General features: G+C 37.2%; 1 protein-coding gene and 1 long non-coding RNA gene across 5 annotated transcripts in view; one reads left to right on the top strand and one right to left on the bottom strand.

Moving 5' to 3' along the window:
- Positions 1-5,438: 5,438 nt before the first annotated feature.
- Positions 5,439-8,911, bottom strand: LOC137488344 (uncharacterized). Of its 4 annotated transcripts, none has more exons than XR_011007371.2 (7): positions 8,867-8,911; positions 7,209-7,266; positions 7,026-7,119; positions 6,745-6,902; positions 6,552-6,647; positions 6,260-6,377; positions 5,439-5,550 (listed from the first exon to the last, which is right to left on the bottom strand). It is a non-coding gene; the product is annotated as an uncharacterized lncRNA (long non-coding RNA). The 4 variants fall into 4 exon arrangements; XR_011007373.2 differs by lacking the exon at positions 5,439-5,550 and adding an exon at positions 8,233-8,305 and having other exon boundaries at positions 6,138-6,377; XR_011007369.2 differs by lacking the exon at positions 5,439-5,550 and having other exon boundaries at positions 6,138-6,377.
- A 1,800-nt stretch (positions 8,912-10,711) lies between these two features.
- clmpb (CXADR like membrane protein b) overlaps positions 10,712-23,115 on the top strand; it is a 155,320-nt gene continuing 142,916 nt past the window's right edge. The window contains exon 1 of the mRNA XM_073929724.1: positions 10,712-11,031. Within this exon, the coding sequence (XP_073785825.1) occupies positions 11,001-11,031 (31 nt within the window). The 5' untranslated portion in view covers positions 10,712-11,000. The remainder of the gene's footprint in view (positions 11,032-23,115) is intronic.

Here is a 23,115-nt window from a genome sequence, read left to right as displayed (position 1 = left end):
AATCACGGGGAGAACGTGCAAAACTCTGCATGGAAATGTCGTCTGGTTTGGAAAGGAATTAAACCAGGGGCATTTTTGCTGTGAGGCAACAGCGCTAATCACTGGCCACCGTGTCGCCCGTTTGAAAGGAGGGAAAGTAGGGTTGGGTGTGGGGGTTTCTTCAAGATGAAGATATTGAGATGAGAACAGTCTGGTTATTTATAGTGAGTTAAGGATCGTCTTTTTTTGACCTGGCAAACCTGCACAGAACTTAAAAACAAAATAAAACCTAAACGTTTAAAAAGTTTATTTTAAAACAGACGGGCATCTATGTTTATAGCCTGGTTTCCAGTACAGATATGGACGCAAAACAAAAATGCAATTTTAATTGCTCATTTTTGATAAAACTATAATGTCATGCAGCTAAAACGCTCTTATTTTGAAGTATGGCTAAAAGTGGCTAACTTGTACAAAATTATATGAATTCATTCGTACAAAAGTTTTTTTTTTTTTATTTAATTCAATACTTTTTGTTTTTAAAGAGGCATACCCTCAAACCCCACCTCCACACCCAACCATCATACGACCATCAACCATATACGAATTAGACACTAATCAAAAAGTTTGTGAATTGCTGTATGATTGGCTTGGTGCCTCCAGTATTTTGGCAGTTTCTACAAATAAACAAATGCCAATATCATGATCATGTGACTTTTACAAAGTGTTTCCTTTTTCAAAATTCCTGTTTGCTACCTTATGCAAGTGTATTTCTGTGCAATAAATAGGATATTTTGTGAAATTGACATGTTTTCTTTAGGTCTGTTTTAAATTTACCTCAATACTTACCCCTATATTTCCCAGTGATGGGTTGCAGCTGCAAGGGCATCCGCTGTGTAAAACATATGCTGGATGAGTTGGCAGTTCATTCCACTGTGGCGACTCTTAATTAATAAAGAGCCGAAAATAAAATGAATGAATGAACGCACCCCATATACATTTCTAGAGATCGCCAAATACGTCCACCAGAGGCTGCTGTGTATGATTTTTGAGATCTCAGATTTCTCTCGCAAGTGCCATTCGCATCTGCTCTCGTTTCGTAATTTCACCAGAGGCCGATGTCGACCGGCTGACTGACCGATCAACTGACCCACCCTCCTCCTTCCCTAAACCCAACTGTTAGTGTTTTCAAAAGCAATCCAGAAAAAGAAAAGCCCTCACGGCAGTCTGATTTCAGATCAAGTGTGCCGCAAGCCTGCGTTTTAGTGAAGGTCTCGGCCGTTAGATCGCCCCCTGGGGGCTGGCTGCAGTACAAGTCATAAAGCCCGCCTCCTCCATGTTAATGAAGGAGACTTGAGCCCAAATAAAAAAAATTATTACACTTGCATTAAAATGTCCCGAAAGATGGTTCTGGTGGATTAAGGCACTGGTTATTGTGCTGAAATAGGTGCAGATCTTCATTTTTGTAAACAGTTTATTTTTAGCAGTAATTTAATGCTGGGCGTGTCATCGTGATTGACAGTTGTGACTGACAGCTTCTCAAAGCAGCGCGTCTGAGCTTCGGCAGGAGACTGAAGTGTTATTATTCGATTTCTGTGTTATTTTACCATGACAAAATGAGCTCAGCAGTAAACTACAGTTTCTGACATACATGATCTGGTGGAACACTGTTTATTCGCTAAGGTCAGGGCTTTTTTCGGGCTTTATGAGTTTGCTGATACACGTACGCCTAGCCACCCAGATAGCAAAATACACTCGGGCCAGTTCCGGCTAGATTCTTGCCTGCCGGAGACTTACCCCTCAGAGCTCAGACTGACTACCTCTGCTGGACCTACTCCGGATGCCTGGACTCACTGCCCGATTCCAGCCCGAGTCAATCGAGCCAGATGCGGCGGCCGAGTGAGCCGGCGCTGCAGCATGTGAGCCGGAATCAGCCCGCGACGCCGCGAGTAGGTTATGCGCTGCGGCCCGGAGCTGGCGCGAATGAATATATAAAACCCTCATATTTGTTAACGTTATTACATCCATTTGTGTTTATATAACAGCAAACGCATGCTGAGAAGTTCGGGGGGCGTGGTCGATTTTACATAAAGCGTTTGGTTGAAAGCTCGACTCCGCTCATTTTTGCAGCTCCTCCTCTGGCTCCATCAGACAGTCCTTCTGCGCATGTCAAGGCTCCAATTTCAGCAGTGTTTTGCGACAGTTTGTGCCCGTCAAGCAGGCGTTTTGCCCTCAAGGCGTTCAATGGGAAAAGGGGCTGTCGCATCGTCCATATTTTTTACAGTCATTGTTTCAGATCTTACCACATTCCCACCCTGTTATTTACTTGTTTATTGTATTTTCTGCCTTTTGTTTTGTCTTACCCTCTTTTCGTTCTTCACTAGACTCGAACCCTGTCATCATGGTTAACTCTACTCCAGGTCACAAGTCCGCCGATGCACATGGTGAGCCACTGGACAAGCTGGTAACAGTGGGAAAGCCATCGACATGGAGGTAAGCGGTCAGCTGGTAAGTGCGAAAAGGAACAGCGTCATACTGCCCCGTAGCGTACGCTTTAAAGGCAAAATGCAGCCATACGTACTTCTGACTATAATTCACGGTCTCCAGATATGTGTATAGGACTATGTTTTCAGAATGAGCCTGTGTTGCAGAATTTGAAGGGTAATGAAAATACATCTACATCAACCATCTTATGTTTGTAGTCTTGCAGGGATAAAAGTGCCAGAATTAGCCCTCTTATTTTCACTAAACAAAAGGGAACTTCACAGAAGGCCTCACAGACTGTGTGATTAAAATGGAAAACAATTTCACATTCAGACCATATTAAATCCTTTCCGAGGCAGATTCCGGAGACAGAAGCTTAAAAATAGCCTCCGGTGTTCAATTTATGTTAAATAAGGATGCAGATGCTGAAACAGATACTTGTGATATGTGATGAGACTTCTAGCAGTTCTAGTGCTGCTGATGATGAAAGACAATCCTGCAGATCTCTGCGAGGCAAGGTCAAAACCAGCCTTTGTTTACACTGGTGGATGTACACTGTATGCATGGCTGTTCTTTTACTGTACACGCATATTGATGTCTTCTTGCGGTGTTGTTTTAAGGGTCCGGCGCTTCTACGTGTGCCTTGAGGCATGCAAACCAATGCGTTTGAGGCTCCGTTCAGCTTCCTCAGCCTGTTTTTGCTCAAACCCTCCATCTCAATTCTTAAAGAAACAGAATAAATAAATCACCAGCCCAAACTGCTTGTGTTGGGAAGTTGCTTCTCTGAGGAACACGTTGAATGCAGATCAAAGCTGGATTCATTCTACTGTCATTTTTACAGTCATGTGCTGAATAAACTGTGACTGACATTACAAACACAGAGCTAAAGAAGCATCTTCTATTACAGGTGTCGCAGTAGTTACATCTGAAACGTGCGACTTTCAGCCTAAAGTGCACAGACAACTGTGAGTAAGCCATTGTGGGTTGATGTTCATGAAAAGTGTAGCTACTGTATATTGAATGTTTCTCTTTTGCAGTGCTTTGAGCTGTGAACTGAGTTGCACTGCACAAACGCATGTGCTAAATGAGCACTTGATTACTTAATGACTCACTTAATTGCTATTGTGCCTTCAGCCGCCTCCTGATCGTGAAATATACTGTAAGTGCTAATTGTGTTGATCATGGAGATTTTCCAAACGAATAATGCTGCATATTAAAATGAGAGGCAAAATTATGTGCTAATACTTTAGTGAATATATAATTAGTATATAATTAGTGTATATATATATATATATATATATATATATATATATATATATATATATATATATATATATATATATATACACACACACACACACACACACACAAACACACACACACATTCCCTGTTCACTTTATTAGGTACACCTGTCCAACTGCTCGTTAATGCAAATTTCTAATCAGACAATCACATGACAGCAACTCAATGCATTTAGGCATGTCGGCATGGTCAAGACAATCTGCTGCAGTTCAAAGTGAGCATCAGAATGGGGAAGAAAGGTGTTTTAAGTGACTTTGAATGTGGCATGGTTGTTGGTGCCAGACGGGCTGGTCTGAGTATTTCAGAAAATGCTGATCTACTGGGATTTGATGACAGAGGTCAGAGTTGACCAAAATACACATTCCATTTCGGTGAATGGCCAGACTGGTTCCAGCTGATAGAAAGGCAACCTTTACCCAGGTGCCACTCCTGTCATCTAAGAGCAGAAAACTAAGACCACAATTCACACAGGCACACCAAAAGAAACGTTGCCTGGTCTGATGAGTCTCCATTTCTGCTGCGACATTCAGATGGTAGGGTCAGAATTTGGCATCAACAACATGAAAGCCTGGGTCTATCCTGCCTTGTTTCAGCGGTTCAGGCTGGTGGTGGTGGTGTAATGTGTGGGGGATATTTTCTCTGCACACTTTGGGCTCATTAATACCAATTGAGCATCGTGTCAACAGCACAGCCTACACTGTAATCCCGAATAAGTTGACAAAACTCAAAAAATTTGAGGTAATCAGTTACGTCAAATTTTTTAAGTTATGAAATTATCTATTTTAAGTAAACAGAAACATTAAGTTTTGAGTTTGTTGTACTCATGCAAGACACTTCACCTAACTTAAAATACCCAAGTTACTCAGCTTATACGTTTTAATTGCAATTAACTTAATTGTTTTAATTTTTCCAAACTTTAAATACTTAGTCACCCAGCTCATACATTTTAATACCAATTAACTTAATTGCTTTAATTTCTTTCAACTTTAAATACTTAAATCACCCAGCTCATACATTTTAATAGCAATTAACTTATTTTTAATTATTTATCTCACCTTTACATACTTAGTCACCCAGCTCATACATTTTGATAGCATTTTTTAAAATTAACTTCTCCATTAACTTCTTAAACCCCATAAATCTGTCAAAATAAATCTGTAATTTAAAACACACAGACAATACCATTTTAGACATTTATTGTTAAAGAAAAAATGTCCAACAGTACTTTCAAATTTGTCTCCTATGCAATTACAAATGTCTTAAAACGATAAAAACTATTAGACATAAAGAGATTGAAAATGAACACTATTCTGAAATTAATAAAAATTACCCACAATGTAAATATGATATCAGACATAAGAGCCTCAAGAAAAAACAACTATAAGTTTGATAAAATTTAATAATACATTAATAAGTGTAAAACTTACTCTTAAGGCATTCGTAAAAAAAAAATAATAAGTGCACATTCTGTGAAGTGACTCGTTTAGTGTAAACTACACAGAAACTGTATAAATATATATATATATATATATATATATCGTTGAAGTCAGAATTATTCGCCCCCATTTATTTTCCCCCCAATTTCTGTTTAACGGAGAGCAGATTATATATATATATAAATATATATATATATATTGTAGTGAGGCAGAGGGAAAACAGCGACACAGTTGGATGAGTTTACAGACAAGTCCCCGGAGGGTGCTTTATTTACAACGTGAATGGGGTGTAAACGGTGCTCTTCTTCAAGGTGAGTAGTCGGATGTGGGATCGTCACGAGCTGGAGTCTGCTGTGGAGAGACAGAGAGACAAGCATTAGCGCATGGAGTCATTGGGTGAATGAAGCTCATCTTCTCCTTGCGTGGGCTTGGTTTATATGCCTCTCCACTTGATGACGTCCAGCTGTGAACGATCCTGTGTTGATGATGGTCCAGCTGGGTTGAATTAGCGACCAGGGCGACGTGGCATGTGTGCGCTCGTTACAATATATATATATATTCAGTCTTGGTTGAACTATGATTCTGTCATTTACTTATTCCAAACCTGTTTGAGTTTCTTTCTTCTGTTGAAAAAAAAAAAAAAAGCTGAGACCTGTAACCACCGATTTCCACAGTATTTGTTTTCCTATTAGAAAGTCAGTGGTTACAGGTTGTCAGCTTTACTTAACTTTTGTCTTCAACAGAAGCAAGAAATTCAAGCAGGTTTGGGACAAGTGAAGAGTTAGTACATGACAGAATTTTACATTTGGACAAACTATCCCTATATATAATAAAATGCATACTTACCAATTAAAGGTAAATAAATGTTTTGAAGTTACTACCCCAGAGACAGTCTTTATTAAGTTAAAAAAAAAAAAAAAAAGCTCTACATCAACTCATTCTTTAAGGTTTCCATGCTACGAGACTTTTTATTTTCCATCATCCATGCCAAGCAAAACTTTTTGCACAAGTTCAAAGTCCTTTACTATATATTATGTGAAGAGCATACATTAATCCATACAAGACAAGAAAGGTCTGGAAGTGTGCTGTGGGTGGTGTCCAATTCATTCTTCAGGACAACAGAGACCCTCAGTGAATGCAGGGCCAATAAAGCATCTTCAGTCAGCAGGATTATCAATCTAAAAACATAATTCAAGGATATTAATGTAAGGACAGTATCAAAATGACTGAGCCAATATTATATGATTCATCAACTATTCTTGATTACAAATATGTTATTAAGTAAAAGTTTTCAAAACTTTCATCTTTTCATTAAACATGCCTAATTGTGAAAAGAATGAATGAAGTCTTACCAGGGTGTTCCTAAAGAATCTTAAGTCACGCTCACGCAGCAAGACCAAAAGACCTCTGATAACAGTAGTCCGTCATGAACTGACATCATTCAGTTCCTGGAAATCAAGAATCAATTTTTTAAAAATTAAAAACAAAATAAAATAATTCAAATTATATTTTAATGTATACTTTAACACGTGACCCCAAACATACCTGCTCATCATAAACCTTTAAAAGATTAGCCAGGGTATCTGCTGTCTTGCCAGTTTTGGATGCTGTTTGCCTTAAAATTGTCATCAAATGAAATAGGTGGTGGTCCAGTTTTGCAAAGAATTTGTGGGGAAAATTCTCATTTGTAACATGTTGGTACTCTGCAAACAGCAAAAAGAAACAAGAGAGAATTTCATTAAACAAACCCACACCACAAAATATACAATTCTAGAAAAAATGTATTAATATTATTATTATGTTTCATTTACTTGTCTATTTTTTACCTCAGATGAAAATCAGGCGTTGATCAGATGTTGAAAGCAGGATCTTCATGTTGTAAACTGAACTCAAGGTCTAGCTGAAGTTTCACTTTCCTTGCTGCAAAAGTATCATTGATAAATACACTGTAATATTTATTTTATCTGGATATGCCAGGCATAGTAGTACAAAATAAATATTTTACCCACCTTTCACATGCCTCCATTTAAGAACCTATCTGTAGTCAGCAACACCTGACCTTCAATTCTGTATGTACACAAAGTCACAGTGTCATTTAGCTGAGAGTGGAAGTAGTACAATTGCCTGATGTCTAACGTTAACCTCCAAAACGGTTAGCAATAGAGCTGATTATCATGTTAGTTGCTTTAATTCGATGAACACAGATTTAATTTAAACAGTATTGAAATTTCTAAAACTGAATAGGACGACTAAGAAATTTAAGGCCTGATTTTAAAAGCTAGAAATAACAAAACTTACCTTACTGTCTAATGATGTAAAAATATATAGACTAAAATATTTATATTTTTAAGATATAAATATATTTTAAGCTACAAAATTTGCACATCAGAAAACTGTCTTCTTTACCATGTCTTGAATATTTTGTTTTGTTATTATTTTATTTAATAACATAATTTTGTATTAATGTGTTATAGATATGCATACTTTGTTTTTTAGGCTGTTTATATTCTCTCCAGAGTAGACATTTTAAAAAATAGATTGAAAAAAAAAAAAAAACTTTTATCATACCTTTAAAATACATTTGACCTAAATGACATTTAAACTCATTTAACTGATTGCATTAATCAGGTAATCATTGATATGCAGAGATGTCGTCTTAAGCGCGAGGAAATATTAAGTGTTGATCAGTGCTGGTGATTGAGGTAAAGTTAGTTTTATATTTACACATTCAGACTTTCTCCTTAATAATATAATTTCAGAAAGGTAATTTTTGCATATTCTTAATGGTGAAATCATATTAGCAGCCAATGACTTTCAAAGTACAACATTGTTCATTGTTCATTGTTCACTAAATAGTGCATTTAGTGTAATGTTGTTTTCATGTCATACTTGCATGTGATTTCAGAACGAATAGACAAAGTACCATGGTAAACAATTTATGGAGCGAGTCACAAGTTGTTACTAAATGAATGTATGAATATAAAACCAACTTTACCTCAATGTGGTAGTGTAAAATGAAGCTCTGCTCTGTACCTGCTCAGGTGAGGAGCGCAGCTTAAATGTTCTCCGTCAGGCTATCCTCATACATGGATCAGCAAGCAACAAGCTGCGTGTGACAGAGTTAAGTTTTGAGACTACGTTTTTGCGCGTCATCAGAAAATACCGTTAAGTGTTTAGGCGGAGATCATTTGAGTTATGATTAACGTTACGTTTCTTGCGCCTTTCGTTTCCGAAGTGCCTACAGATCGCGAAGATAATACCACATTCACAGACTGGATGGAGTTCAGCGCAGCGCCATGACATGCGGTTGTGAGAGCGCACGTCTCCATGACAACTTCAGCACAGGCTGAGAAAAGGCATACTCGCGCCAAGATTTAAATTTTTTTGAAAAATGTAATCTGCCGATTTTAAATATTTTTGTCTTTATCACACTCTGTTAAAATTCAGAGTTAACACATTACAACTAACGCTAACATTGCACTGATTCTAACTTTTTAAACAGTAATGTTAACGTTAGTTAGCAACAAGTGAGGCTAAACATGTTTTCTGTAATGTACGACATGTAAACGCACCCTGATTAACTCTACATTACATTGAACTGTTACTGTGATTATATTAATTAAAACATACATTTAATATTTCTTGGATTTGTAAATATTTTACTTACTGTAGTGTGAAGCGAGGCCGATCCGCCATCTTGAAAAAAACGAATGAAGCATGAGCACGTACGTGAACCTGGATGACGTCAGACGCAAAATCACTAGGCTGACGGAATTTGAGTTAATGAAACTTTAAAGAGACATTTTGTATAGATTAAACCCAGCAGAATTGTTCACCTTACTTGAAAGATTAAATTTTTACAAACTCAAAAATAAGAAAAAGTTCTAAATACTCATCAAGGTTAATTAAGATAAACGAATTTTAATGATTTAAGTTAATAGAACTCAACTCAATTAATTAGTTACAGCATTAGGGTTTACAGTGTACCTGAGTATTGTTGCTAACCATGTCTATCCCTTTATGACCACAGTGTACCCATCTTCTCATGGCTACTTCCAGTAGGATAACGCGCCATGTCATAAAGCGCCAGTCATCTCAGACTGGTTTTTTGAACATTACAATGAGTTCATTGTACTTAAATGGCCTGCAAATCAGCAGTAACTGCGTGATGCTATCATGTCAATAAGGACCAAAATCTCAGAGAAATACTTCCAGTACCTATTTCCTTTTTGAAACTATTCCACCAAGAATTAAGGCAGTTCTGAATGCAAAAGGAGGTCCAACCCGGTACTAGTAAGGTGTACCTATATAAAGTGGCCGGTTATTATTATTATTAGCCCCCCTTTTTTTATTCTTCCTTTTTTAATTATTTCCTAAATGATGATTTCCTAAATGACAGAGCAAGGAAATTTTCACAGTATGTCTGATAATATTTCTTCTTCTGGAGAAAGTCTTATTTGTTTTATTTTGGCTAGAATAAAAGCAGTTTTTAATTTTTTAAAAACCATTTAAAGGACAAATTTTATTAGCCTCTTTAAGCTAGTTTTTTTCGATTGTCTACAGAACAAACCATCATTATACAATAATGTGCCTAAATACCCTAACTTACCTAACTTAATTAACATAGTTAAGCCTTTAAATGTCACTGTAAGCTGTATAGAAGTGTCTTGAAAAAATCTAGTAAAATATTATTTACTGTCATCATGAAAAAGATAAAAATAAATCAGTGATTAGTAATGAGTTATTAAAACTATTATGTATAGAAATCTCTTGAAAAATTCTTCTCGTCGTTAAACAGAAATTTGGGGGGGGGGGGATAAACAAAGGCTCTAATAATTCAGGGGGGCTAATAATTTTGACTTCAACTGTATATATTAGTAATAGAATGCTGCAAAAGACCTACCATATTATGAAATTGGAAGTGGTATAACACTATATTATTCTGTTTGAAAAGCTGAATATACTGTAGTGTGAGATACCTGCAAAACAGTTACTTACTTTTTGTTTTTTAGACTTTTACAAGGCCAATTTTTCCACATCTGATATCACTTGTACTTGATATTTCATAATAAATAAAATGTCATTTTGGATTTTCAAGGTCTGTTATAATTGTTTGGGATAGTAGTATCAATATGCGAATTAAAACAAATCTTAACATTTGACAAGACAGCTTGTGAAGCGAAATAGCCTTCTCACGGATGACATATCGTAAAATATTAATTATGTCTTGTCGCGGATGCAGAATTACTATTGTTGACATGCTGTTCGTGCGCTGTGGCTTTTTCCACCCGCTTCCATCAGAGCACATGTGCTTTTCCCTCTTCATCCAGACAGTGCGCGTGTGCTTCAGACTCTAGAGGTCTCCATCCTTCAGCATCCACACACGCGCTGTGCGTTCTTCTGCATCGGCCGCAGACTGAGAGAGAGAGAGAGAGAGAGAGAGAGAGAGAGAGAGAGAGAGAGAGAGAGAGAGAGAGAGAGAGAGAGAGAGGACACCGCGCAACGGCAACCTGAGACGCGCGTCCTCCGTCACAGAGATCGGGAACTTTGATGATTTGACGGTGAAACCGATGGAAACGTGGGGATGATGTTCCAGTCCTTGATGATGGATTCGTCTTTCAGCATGTCCAGCTATGCTGTCCTTGTGCTCGTCTCATAATAGATTGCTGATCCATTTTTCTTCTCAAGTAGCTACTTCTGCTTTTGTGATTGAACACTTTAGTCCGCGCGAAGAACTGTGAAGGAAGCGGGACGCGTTCTTTCAATAGTCGTTATTATAAAGGACCTCCAGTGGATTCGTGATGTCTGCAACATACCGCTCCTTGTTCCTCTGTAAGTAAGCTGAGTTTATTCCTTTACTCTGTGGCTTGATGTGTGCTGCTTTTTTGGGGAAATCTAACCTTGCGTTCCAGGTTATCTGTAGCACATTGTTCATCTTCATGTCAAATAACTTTACGCAAAAGCATTTGATCTTTAGTAGGATTTAATTGAAGTTAATTAAATATTAAGAGAACACATGCATTAGAAATCAGCCAGAAGTACAGTTCATGACTAGACCCCCACCCAGTTGAGCAAATCAAACCCAGATGTTTTTGGTTTTGAGAGTTACACCCTTCTAGAAAATGAAGATGGTTTTAAAGTCTGATGTCACCTTTTTAAGTTGCAGGGAGAACTTCAACTCTCGTAGAACCATCACACCTTTGTGTCTCAATAAACCCAAAAACAATCTGTTTCTATCTCAAAATAGCATTTTAACATAGGCTAACAAATACGAAATTATTGCCATTATAAGAACGAACCCATTGTGTCTGAGACCACAATAGCATATACGGATACGCGGAGAGACACTACAGTGTGCATTTATGGCTGTATTCAGACGCTGGACTTTGATGAGGCTGATTATGCATCATCCAAACACTAATAGTCGCATTTGCCGATTAGCCACATTTGTGCATAAACTGAGCGCAGAACGGAACAAAGACAGGGCACGGCGCCCAATCCAGATCTCTTAATTTGTTGTGACATCGGATGGCAAAAATAGATCCTCATGTTAAACGTCCGGAGATGAGCCGGTGGCGCGAGCCGCTGCTGGAGTCCGGTGGGCACGGGGTCTCGCGTGTCCGCGTGTGCAGGGGTCAGAGCCCGGGACGATGTGTGAAAGCATGCATGCTTTCATGGGTCACATTGGAAATCCTCCACCGCCTTTGCTCGCGGTTCATTGTCCGATTCTCCGGCTTCGCACACGCGTTTGTAACTGGAGTTTAGCGCGCGTGACCCATCGTTTATTATAATCACTGCGCCAAACTTTGTCCCATCTTTGTGTCCTCTGCGCGTTTATATGATGCAGACTGAAAGCGTAGTGGGCTAAGTGTACAGTACTGCCTGCCTATTGTGCTCCCAAATGTATGATACGGTGTATTAAAATTCCTCGCGCATTCTCCGTGGCGTGTTGAGAAGGTCAACGCTGCTCTAACAGCCGTGACAGAAGCATCAGCCCTCCGACAACATCAACACACACTGTTATTTTAGCTTTTGCATTGTTTTTGTCTGCTCAATGGTCTCATTAAGTGTCATTTGACCGCTGAGAATATACAAACATATACATTTTGGGAGATTCTTAATCCTTTAAAAAATATTTATTATTATTATTATTATTTTTACTGAAGCTGTAGTTTATATGTGCAAGGAGATAAGATACAGTAGGACACGTTGTCACACTAACTATAGGCTACTAGGAACCTACATTAGACAATATAGCATATTAAAAGCTATTTTACTTGTGTTCATAAAATAATACTGTAAAAAAATAAACAAAATGGCTTATGTAAAAACTGTAAAAGTATTGGCATGTGCTGTTTGCCTATAACTATTACTAATATAATAAAAAGAGATTGAAAAAAAGTTTAAATGTTACATTCATCATTTAATTACTCACATCACTTAATGAATAATATATAAACCTTTGGATTTGTGAAGACATGATGTCAACCATCAAGGACTTGGAAGACAACACATACACTTAATGCACAAACACACTTCATTAAACATGTACACATACAGTAGCCAACACTCTCAGAAAAAAGGCACACGGTGGTACAAATAATGTTCCTTAAGGAACAGTTTTGTACCTTTGTTAAAGTTAAACAGCGCTTATGATACTGTTCTGTACCTTTTGTAGTGCAATTGAAATGAAGGTACACAATTGTTCTCATGACAAAGGTGATTAAGTATTGGACAACTCCTTTTTTATTACAATATCTATGAAAATAAACATTACTGGAAAGGCGAAAAGATTCTATTAATAATTCCCATATTAAAACATGAATCATAATTTAAAAGCATATGCTTAAATAAACTTATAAACATTAATTATTAAGTTTATTATTACATTTTTCATACATGTTTGGTCAGCATTTTCTGATAAACACAGTTTCAGTGTTGATATTTGCACCTTTTGATGTTTGCTTTCCTCTACACACGTGAGCTGGCAAAAGTCCTGCATATGCAAAGTGTTCATGCAGACATTTTAGAATTGTAAAACTAATCAAACATTGTGCACATCTCGCTACAATACTTTTGCATAATTCTATTTCTGTTTTAGAATTAAGTCAATTAAATTCACTTTTAAGTGATTAAAAAGGTATTGTGTGAAAATTGGAGAAAAAGGTGTTTTATATTGTAGATGGGAGAATGTGTTTCTGTAACATTTTTGTAAAAAGTGTTGTGAAATATTTAGCAAAACAAAGATATTTTGATTTATGTTAAAGTATTTTCATTCTTTATTGTACATGGAAAAAATACATTTCCACAACAATATTTTTAAAAAACATTGTTTAAAAATGTATTTGATGTTTTACATTTACTGGAAATAAACACATTTAGGATATTTTTAGATACAGCAAAATGCCTTTAAAAAGTTCTTGAAGGAACACATTTGACACTGTTAAGGTACAAAGTGTCTTGTCACTGTAGTCACTCTCAGAAATATGGTACAGGAGCTTTCTCTCAAAAGATACATATTTGTACCCAAAGAGTCCACAATGGTTCCTTAAACGTCAATATTAGTGCCCAAATGCATCTAAAATGCACCTTTGAGGTACCACTATGCACCCTTCAGTTACAAATATGTACCTTTTGAATAGGTAGCGCTCCATTGACAGCTCATGTACCTTTATTTCTGAGAGTGTGTTATCTTCATGGATCACATTTGTACCTTTGATGAAGTTACAATAGTGTATCTGCAGGATTTAAAAACCAAAGGTACATTTTGATTTCCAATGGTACAGATCATGTCCTTAAAGGTTTAAACAGCAATGGTATAATTTAGTTTCTTTGTCTTAAGGTACAATTGTGTTCCATAATATGGTACTGCCCCATGTGACAAGGGTACCATTTTTCCTGATAGTGTATATACTATATAACCGCAGCTTAACTATGTTTATCTTTAATAACTTTAAATAATAACAGCTGTTAAGTTAATTAATTACAGTTATGGTAACTAATAATCTGAACATTTCCGAATTTGAATGTTATGCAGTAATGTGCATCTTTTGTAAAGCTCCTTTAATACAATAGTTATTGTGAAAAGCGCTATGCAAATAAACCCAAATTGAATCCTGCATTTTATACTTGAGTGCAGACATTATATTGCAAATATGACATTACTTTTATTTTAATTCAGAGGATAAAATCTTAATTGCAGAGGCATGTGTGAACCTAGCTCATTGCCTGTCTTATAGGAATGTAAAATGCCTGGTCACACTTTACATTAGTTCCCATGATTCACTTTGCAATTAATTGCGTGCATGATGTGAAATTATTGATGTAGCAATTAATTAAAATACTTTATTTAACGGTGATTGATGCCAACTCTGCAATGTAAAGTGTTACCAATGCTTTGCTTATAGCTCTGAAATTTTAACCCACACACCTATGAGATGCTGTTAGTTGGCGTAATCCAATTACAGTGTAATAGCAAGAAAAGACAGAGTGTTTTTTATGTGCCCTGACATGTGCCTCAAGTAACATAATTATTATCCTAACATAATTATTGATTAGCATGTATTTTAATTATCACATTGCTCTTTGATTGATTTTGATTTATCAATTGGGTTGCCAGTTTTTAAAATGTTGTGCTTAATTCCTATATAATACTCCAATACTTTCCCTCTTTTTTGTAAATAGTTTTAGTCATAATATTAAATGATTTAAATGTCTTGTTTGGTTAATGATCATCAACTTTTTGTGCTTGGATTGTGCTTGATAGAAAGAAATGGATGCACTTATCATAGTTCCCATTGGCTTGCGCATTAAATAAGTCAAACAAAAGAGCCTTGCAGTGTCATTACTAGTAAATTCCTTCATGTGTAAACTCCATTAATGAAAAAAAGAAGCTTTTAAACTGCTATGTTTTGTGTGTAGAGCTCATCTCGCTGCTGAGCGTCCTCAAAGATAGCCGGAATCAATAGTGTGTAATGCGTAGTGGGGTAATTTCCATTTCATTTGATTTGATGCTTTCGAAGATCTTACATTACTTAAGTCCAGCGCCCTGGCGGAATCTAATATTCATTTAAAAGTCTTAAAGCAGAAATGAACTCCTGCGAACTGTCTGCTAAAAATGGAGAAACTCACCGAAGTGTGCTGTCATGCAGAAGCCAATGGGAACTAATATAAGTGCATCCATTTCTTTCTTCCAAGCACAAGTTGATGATCATTAACCAAATAAGACACTTAAATCGTTTAATATTACGACTGAAACTATTTAGGCTTCAGTCAATGTTTTAAGACAAAAAAAGAAGGTGTCAAACCACATGGATGATCAATCAATTGTCACACCATTCTGGCTGAATTTAGAGGAACGTGTTAAAGTCTGGCAAGTAGTAACAGATTGTAAATCGCTTGATTAATGGAGCTATTATAATGATTTTTCATGTCACATGACTATTAGTGCTCATCCAGTCAGTCTGACTACTAAATATTTGGCTTTTTCCCATCATGCATTCTTTTGAATAGCTATTTCAGGTTGCTACTAGTTGCACTAACATGGCAAAGTGTTGGTTAAAGTAACTCGATTTCTCATCCTGTGCTATATTCGGCTGATAACCACAAGCAGTAAGAAGATCTCTGAATTTAAAAAAAATGACAGGACACTGCAACCCCAGAGGTTATAAATTGACATCTCCATGCGCACGTCCCTGAATTACCGGAAATGTGCAGAGAACGAATAATCATGTAAACTTTTACTCGAAGACTCGTCGTGATGATCCCTTTCTTATAAACATGGTAAAAGTGAACCTTCTTATAGTTTACACTATCTGACTAAAGTCTTGTCGGCTCTACAAGTTTTATAAAACAACTAATAATAACTTGATTTCGTGTTGATCATTTGGTATCAGAAGTGGATATATGAAGGGCGAAGGCCTCTAGATTACACTTTATTTAAGCAAAATAAAGCATGATCTCGCCTTGATTTTTAATTATGTAATTATGACAGTAAGGTCTGACTTTGCTAAGACAAAAAGCTTGTCACTTATATAATGTCCAGTATAGAATATAAAGTCATTAGTGAATATTGTGTACGACTCCCATGAGCTTGGAGGACTGCATCCATAGATGACTTAAACTTATTAATCAAGTCATCTGGAATGACAAAGCATTCTTGCAGGACTCCCAGAGTTCATCAAGATAGTTTGGCTTCATCTTCAATGCCTCCTTCCTCTTACCCTAGACATGCTTAATACTGTTCATATCTGGTGATTGGGCTGGCCAATCCTGGAGAACCCTCTTTTCTTTGTAATGTAATGGGCGGTCTTCATACCTCAGGCTGTTGAGGTTGCCATCCACTCTGCAGATCTCTCGTACGCCCTCATACTGAATGTTACCCCAAACCATGATTTTTCCTTTACCAAACTTGACTGATTTCTGTTGGAATCTTGGGTCTATTCGGGTTCTAATAGGTCCTCTGCAGTATTTGTGATGATTGGGATGCAGTTCAACAGACTCTTAAAATTTGGATCGACAACAAGACTTTTGTTAGGTAGTGTAGATTACGATTTTTAAAGATTCTCTTATCCCCTCGATAAATATTTATGAGTGAACTTTTGCAGACTACTTTAAATGGGCATGTGTGGAATGATTCAAGTGGCTGAGATTGAGAGTTTTGTTTGCCTTGTTTACCGAAGCTCAGATGTTTGGTTAGGCAGCATAAATAGCATTGCAATTTTCCTGGAGTGGTTTGTGCGTCTGGCTCTGCAGTGACATGAGCATTCCTGAGGTTTTCTATCATACGACGGGCCTCGCGAAAACACAAGCAGTGCAGGTCTAACCTGTGTTTTTCCTCCTCGGATATTCTCTTTGTCGTGGCATGGTATGACAGGCCTCTACATTATGGACTCGGTGCTTCTAGTTAGCTGCTGCAGTGCCGTTCTTACAACCTTCTCCTGAAAGACAGTGTGCTTGTCTCCTGCTGCAGCACATCTGAGGTGACATTGTCTCAAGTCTGCACTGAAATTCAATATTCTCCCTGTGCTGTCACGCCGCTGCTCCTCCTCACAGTGCAGATAAACAGCTTAAAGAGTTCTCCAGATGTGTTATTCTGCTCGCTTTGGCCTTGAGGAACATGTGGTGCTGTTTTTTTTCTTGCTAAATATGCTGTGACTCAAGCTGTGGGAGGGTCTTCATCTGTTTTTTTTTTCTGTGTGTGTGTCATTTAAGAGTGTGTTTATACTTGGAAGGTTTGGTTTAAAGGGAAAGTTCAGCCTAAACAGAAATCTTTGTCATTATTTACTCACCCTTTTAAACACAAAGTTATTTATTCTAATAATTAGAAATGCAACCATTGGCTTTCACAGTGTTTGTTTTTCCTACTACGGGTGTCAGTGGTTACAGGTATATAACATTTTTCAAAATATCTTCTTTTGTGTTTAACAGAAAAGGGTTGTAAGTTGTCAGTTTCTATCAATTATTACATTTCTCAAATAATATTATCATCACATGCACACACATACAGCAAGCCGAGAACTTCATTGCTTTCGATGTTCTGTTGCAAAATCTATGTCAATAAAGCTGCCATAGAATAATAATCTGAATAATACAAGTTGAGTGCATGGAAAAGACATAACATAAGCCTCAAACATCGTTGTTCCCTTGTTCGTGAAAAAAAAAAAAAACAGGCCAATCGGACCAAAATAGGTGATACAGAGACTTGTGGTTGACTTGAGACTTGTGGTTATTACTGACACCTCACAGCAAGAAGGTTGCTGGTTCGAGTCCCGGCTAGGCCAGTTGGCAATGTGAGTTAAAGAGGACACTCTACAGTTTTACAAATATTGCAGCTGTTGGACAACATAATGCACTTTTTTAGTCATGAGTGTAGTTGTTTAGATTTAAACTATGCAGTTTATTTATTAGGATAGTGCCTATTTTAAAATATTTATAATTTCTGAGAAACAGCACGTTGGCAGCCATTAGCCTGTCTTTAAGCAAAGACGGTTGACGATGTTCATCAACAAGATGGCGACAATTAGCCTTAAGAGAAAAACAGTGAAATTTCAAAGTACAGCTGATCAAATCATTATTAAACAGGTAAATGACTTTCTAAGTCGATCTCTCTCTTTTTCGTATGTTGTTGTGCATTTTTTATTATTGTGATCTCCAGATTGCCACAGAGAAATGCTGGGAAATCTTTGTAGACTGATGGCATTTCATGCCGTTTAGCCTTATAAACTACATCTTAAAATGTCAGCAAAATAACCTGCTTTGTCATCACTTTAGACATTACGCTAGAGAATCATTCAAACACTAGCTCTAAAGTGACGTTGGTGAGTTAATAACAGCTTCTGCTGTTCTGACGTCAGCTGCAGGTGTAAAGGAATGGCAGAAGAAAGTGGTTCATCATACTAAAGGGTTTTTTAGACTCTCCGTGTTTGATTTTCTATTTATGCCGTCGAACTGTTGTATAAACGCGATACCACACTCCCCCACGGTCCAAAGACATGCGGTACATGTGAATTGGGTAGGCTAAATTGTCCGTAGTGTATGAGTGTGTGTGTGAATGTGTGTGGATGTTTCCCAGAGATGGGTTGCTGCTGGAAGGGCATCCGCTGCATAACACCTTGCTGGATAAGTTGGCGGTTTATTCCGCTGTGGTGACCCCAGATTAATAAAGGGACTAAGCCGACAAGAAAATAAATAAATGGATCTAATGCTTTACTCTTCTTTATTTATTTATTTTTTAAGTATTATAGAAGTATCTGATCAGGTATCGGTAGATACTCAAAATCAAACGACTCGGACTTGAGGGCAAAAAAGTCTGATCGGGACCTCCCTAATTTAAAAAACCACCCTTTCTTCAGCTGACGTCTTGTTTTAATAGACTTTACTATGGACTAAATTTTAGCTGTATTTGTCTTAAATATACACAATTAAACCGTTATTTATGAATAATGCAAGTTTGCAACACTGAACATCTATAACACACTGCTTGACTCAAGAAGACGGAAAAAAAAATCAAAGCAACCCACAGTAAACACAAGGCCACGTTTGAGTCGTTCTCCAACCTATAAATCTCAGACTCTTTTGACTCCCTTGGCTAAATTACTCCCAGATTACTTTGGAGCCGTTCAACAGGAACTGCCTATTTTCCTTTACGGCTAACCTTAGACAGATGTTCATGAATGGTCCGGCTTTGACAATAATTCAATCCAGCTGCACCTCGATCTAGCAAAGCACTGTTTCATACACAAGTCACTGGTCATGAGCACCCCCCCGCCCCACATTCAACCCCGATATGCAGGTTTCTGCTTCCAGAATTGCATGGCCCGACGGGATTTTGCTAATCGCCACCTCCAAGGGTATTTGCAAGGGAAAGAATAGAAGATTGTGTGCATTATTTGATGTAGTAAATAACTATGAAAGTCAATGGTCCAAGGGCAATTACTTCTTTCCTGATTCCTGGAAGTACTTTGTTTGTAGTGAGTGTAAACAGTTTGATGAGAGTCCACAATGAGAATCTGAGATTAGCACAATGATAAACAATATAGCCAGAAGAATTGCCAGCGAGCTGAACAATGAATATTGATGAGGTCATGCACAGTTGTGTCATGTATTTATGTGGTATTCGAGAAGAATAACACATGTATTATAGGCTAAACATGTATTATACAGGTATTATATCGAAGTATTACTGTAAATATTAATAAATTGTCATATTTGAGAGAAATAAACTGAATAATCGATGTTTGTTGCTAAATTTAACTTTAATCTGTCGTTTAGCCTTACTTTTTATTATGATAGTTCAGTGTTTCTCAACCATGTTCTTGGAAGACCACCAGCTCTGCACATTTTCCATGTCTCCTTAACCAAACACCTGATTCAGATCATCAGCTCATTAGCAGAGACTGAAAGAGCTGTAACGAGTGTGGCAGACAAAGGAGACATTAAAAACATGCAGTGTTGGTGGGCCACCAGGAACGTGGTTGAGAAACACTGTGATAGTTGGATGACTGATTCAGAAGTAGCTCTAATGAGCATTGTTTTTCAGTCAGAGTTAAACATTCTGACTGAACTGAAACACCAAACGTTCAGTGTTAAATAGACATTCAGCACCTCGTCATTCAACAACAACATTGTTTCCATTGAAAACAACTGAAAAAATTACCCTTGCCTTGGGGGAAATGCATTGGTGGACAATTGATCTTACTTCACTCGTTCAAACTGCTTATTTAAGATGACCTAAAACCACACAATTAATAATTTTGCTAATAATTTTGTCCCTAAAATAGTGTTTAAAAAATTAAAAACTGCTTTTATTCTAGCCAAATAAAACCAATATGTCATGTTCACCAGCGATCGTAACTTCATAGATTGCTGGATCTCACTCACAATAACTTCTGGACTACAAATTCACCATTCATGGACTACATTTTCCTACATGCACTCCACTCACACACACATGCTTTCTCATTCTGACTGATTACACTTGCAACACCTGAGGATTGTCAAAGGCTGATTACACACACTATTTAAGCAGCACACACACTCATTTCCATTGCTGAGTCTTGTTATCTGTAAAGTGACATTTCAACAAGTTTTCATAGTCTTGGTTTTCCGTGTTTTGACCTTTGCCAAGTGTGTTTTTATGTCCCTGTCTGCCGCCTGCCTTCCGACCTCTCGCCTGATACTTTTACTACGATTCTGGACTGCCTTTATACCTCTGTTTGCACCTATCTTGACCATTGCTTGCCTGACTACAGAATAAACCTGCATGTGCATCCTCACCTCAGTTGTCTCTGTCACTCCCCGTGTTAAAAAATAAGACTTTCTCCAGAAGAAAAAAATATTATCAGACATACTGTAAAAATTTCCTTGCTCTGTTAAACATTATTTGGGAAATATTTAATTTTAAAAAATTAAAAATTCAAAGTGGGGCTAATAATTCTGACTTCAACATGTTATTATCTTATGTCAAAAGGAAAAACAAGATTATTTTGCTTGTTTTAAGGAATAACTTTTTACATATAATTTATGAAAACAAGACATTATTTTCAGCTTGTCTAGAAAATGCTTCTTGATTCAAGAGTTTTTAGATATTTGGACTAGAAACAAGACAGAATAATTAACTTAATTTTTTTGCCGTAAATGGCTGCTGGTTTCATTCTTCAAAATGTCTCATTTTGTCTTCAGCAGACAAAAAGAAACTCATAAAGGTTTGAAACCACCTAAAAGTGAATACTTGCCTAGCATATGGCTAGTGAACTAACCCTTTAAGTTCTTGTTCTTGTACATAGAGTACACTTTAAGAAGTGAATCACTGTTGTGGTCTGTGATGTGCAACACAATTCAGATGTGTTGCCTTCCTAAAACATCCAGCAAGACCAAATGAGAAGTGTGTCTTTGCTTTTGCATCATGTTGTTAGGAGTGATTTCATCATGGATGTACACTGACTGAACACTCTCCGCCTGAGCCCGAGGCTTTGCTCACTTCCTCTCAAGAAAGGAAGCAGTACATCGGTGAAATCATGTGGGCATGGATGAGGCTGGCATGCTTGTCTTTTTCTGAGCTCCAGCAGCTTTTGATGTAGGCCTTTTTTTAGGGAGGGAAGCAGGTATATGTTTCTGTTTTGAGCAAGGAGCTGAGATGTATCTATTCGGAGAGACAAAAAATAAATAAAAAAGACGATCGCCCTTAAGATAACAAACCGCCGCGGGAGAAAAAAGGCCTATCTTATCAAATTTTGAAGAGCGTACATGAAGATCATGGATATAAAAGTAAATGTTTGCTCAGGAAAGAATCCCCAGGAGATAACCCACTCTATTCTGAGCGATACAGCTTTGTTGATGATCCACCAAGGCTGTTTTGTTGGAGATAGAGAAATGGGTTTGTCTGTTAGGAGAAGATTGAGACAGCTGTGATAGCAAATGTTGTCAACCGATCGCTTGTTAACTCATTTGTACAGTTAAGGAAATTATTGCAATTACTCAAGGGGGATTTTTTCCAACCTGCCATCCAACCATGACCATATACAGTTGAAGTCAGAATTATTAGCCCTCCTGTATATTTTTCGCCCAATTTCTGTTTAAAGGAAAGAAGATTATTTATTTATTTATTTCTAAACATAATAGTTTTAATAATTAATTTCTAATAACTGATTTCTTTTATCTTTATGGCCAACATAGCCAATCATCGGCCTTTATAGCCATGTAGTTTATTAAAGTGGAAGTGAAACACTCAGTCAAGTTTACATTATTTTGTAAATTGATTTCCACTTTAATGGAAATATACATAACAAACCTGATTAATCGAGGAAACATAAGTATTTTACATTTTGTCAGTTCAGTGGCTAATTTGTACAAATTTTTATGAGTTTAGCCGTAAGAAAATGTACGACTTTAAAAAGGAGGCGTAGCACCCAACCCCACCCCTAACCCCAACCATCATTGGATAATGAGCAAATCGTACTAAATTGTACGAATTAGATCGTAGGAATTCATACAAATTAGCCACTAAATCAAAAAGTTACGAATTGCTGTTAGATTGCGTTGAAATATGCGAACTTTAAAATGATTTTGAGGAGAAAGAGGGAAAGGACCGTCATCGCAGCTTGCACCTATGGTTTATATATGGAGTCCTCCACTGACTCATCTCCCACAGGGCAAGAAGGCAGGTAACTTCTGCTTGACCACTGACCACTTCCCTCCTCCATGTTTCCTCTGTTGTTGTTGTTTACAGCATTAGCATTTCCACACACGCTCTTCCTTGTACATCATTAAACCGCAAAGAGGTACCACATTGTCGCAAGTTTAATGACGTACAACAGTGGTCAACAAACTTGTTCCTGGAGGGCCGGTGTCCTGCAGATTTTAGCTCCAACCCTAATCAAACACACCTGAACAAGCTAATCAAGGTCTTACTAGGTA

Source organism: Danio rerio, chromosome 18 (genome assembly GCF_049306965.1).
Source record: "Danio rerio strain Tuebingen ecotype United States chromosome 18, GRCz12tu, whole genome shotgun sequence".
In the NCBI taxonomy this organism is placed as follows: domain Eukaryota; kingdom Metazoa; phylum Chordata; class Actinopteri; order Cypriniformes; family Danionidae; genus Danio; species Danio rerio.
Note: the sequence above shows the minus strand (reverse complement) of the source record. Positions and strands in the feature narration are given on the sequence as shown.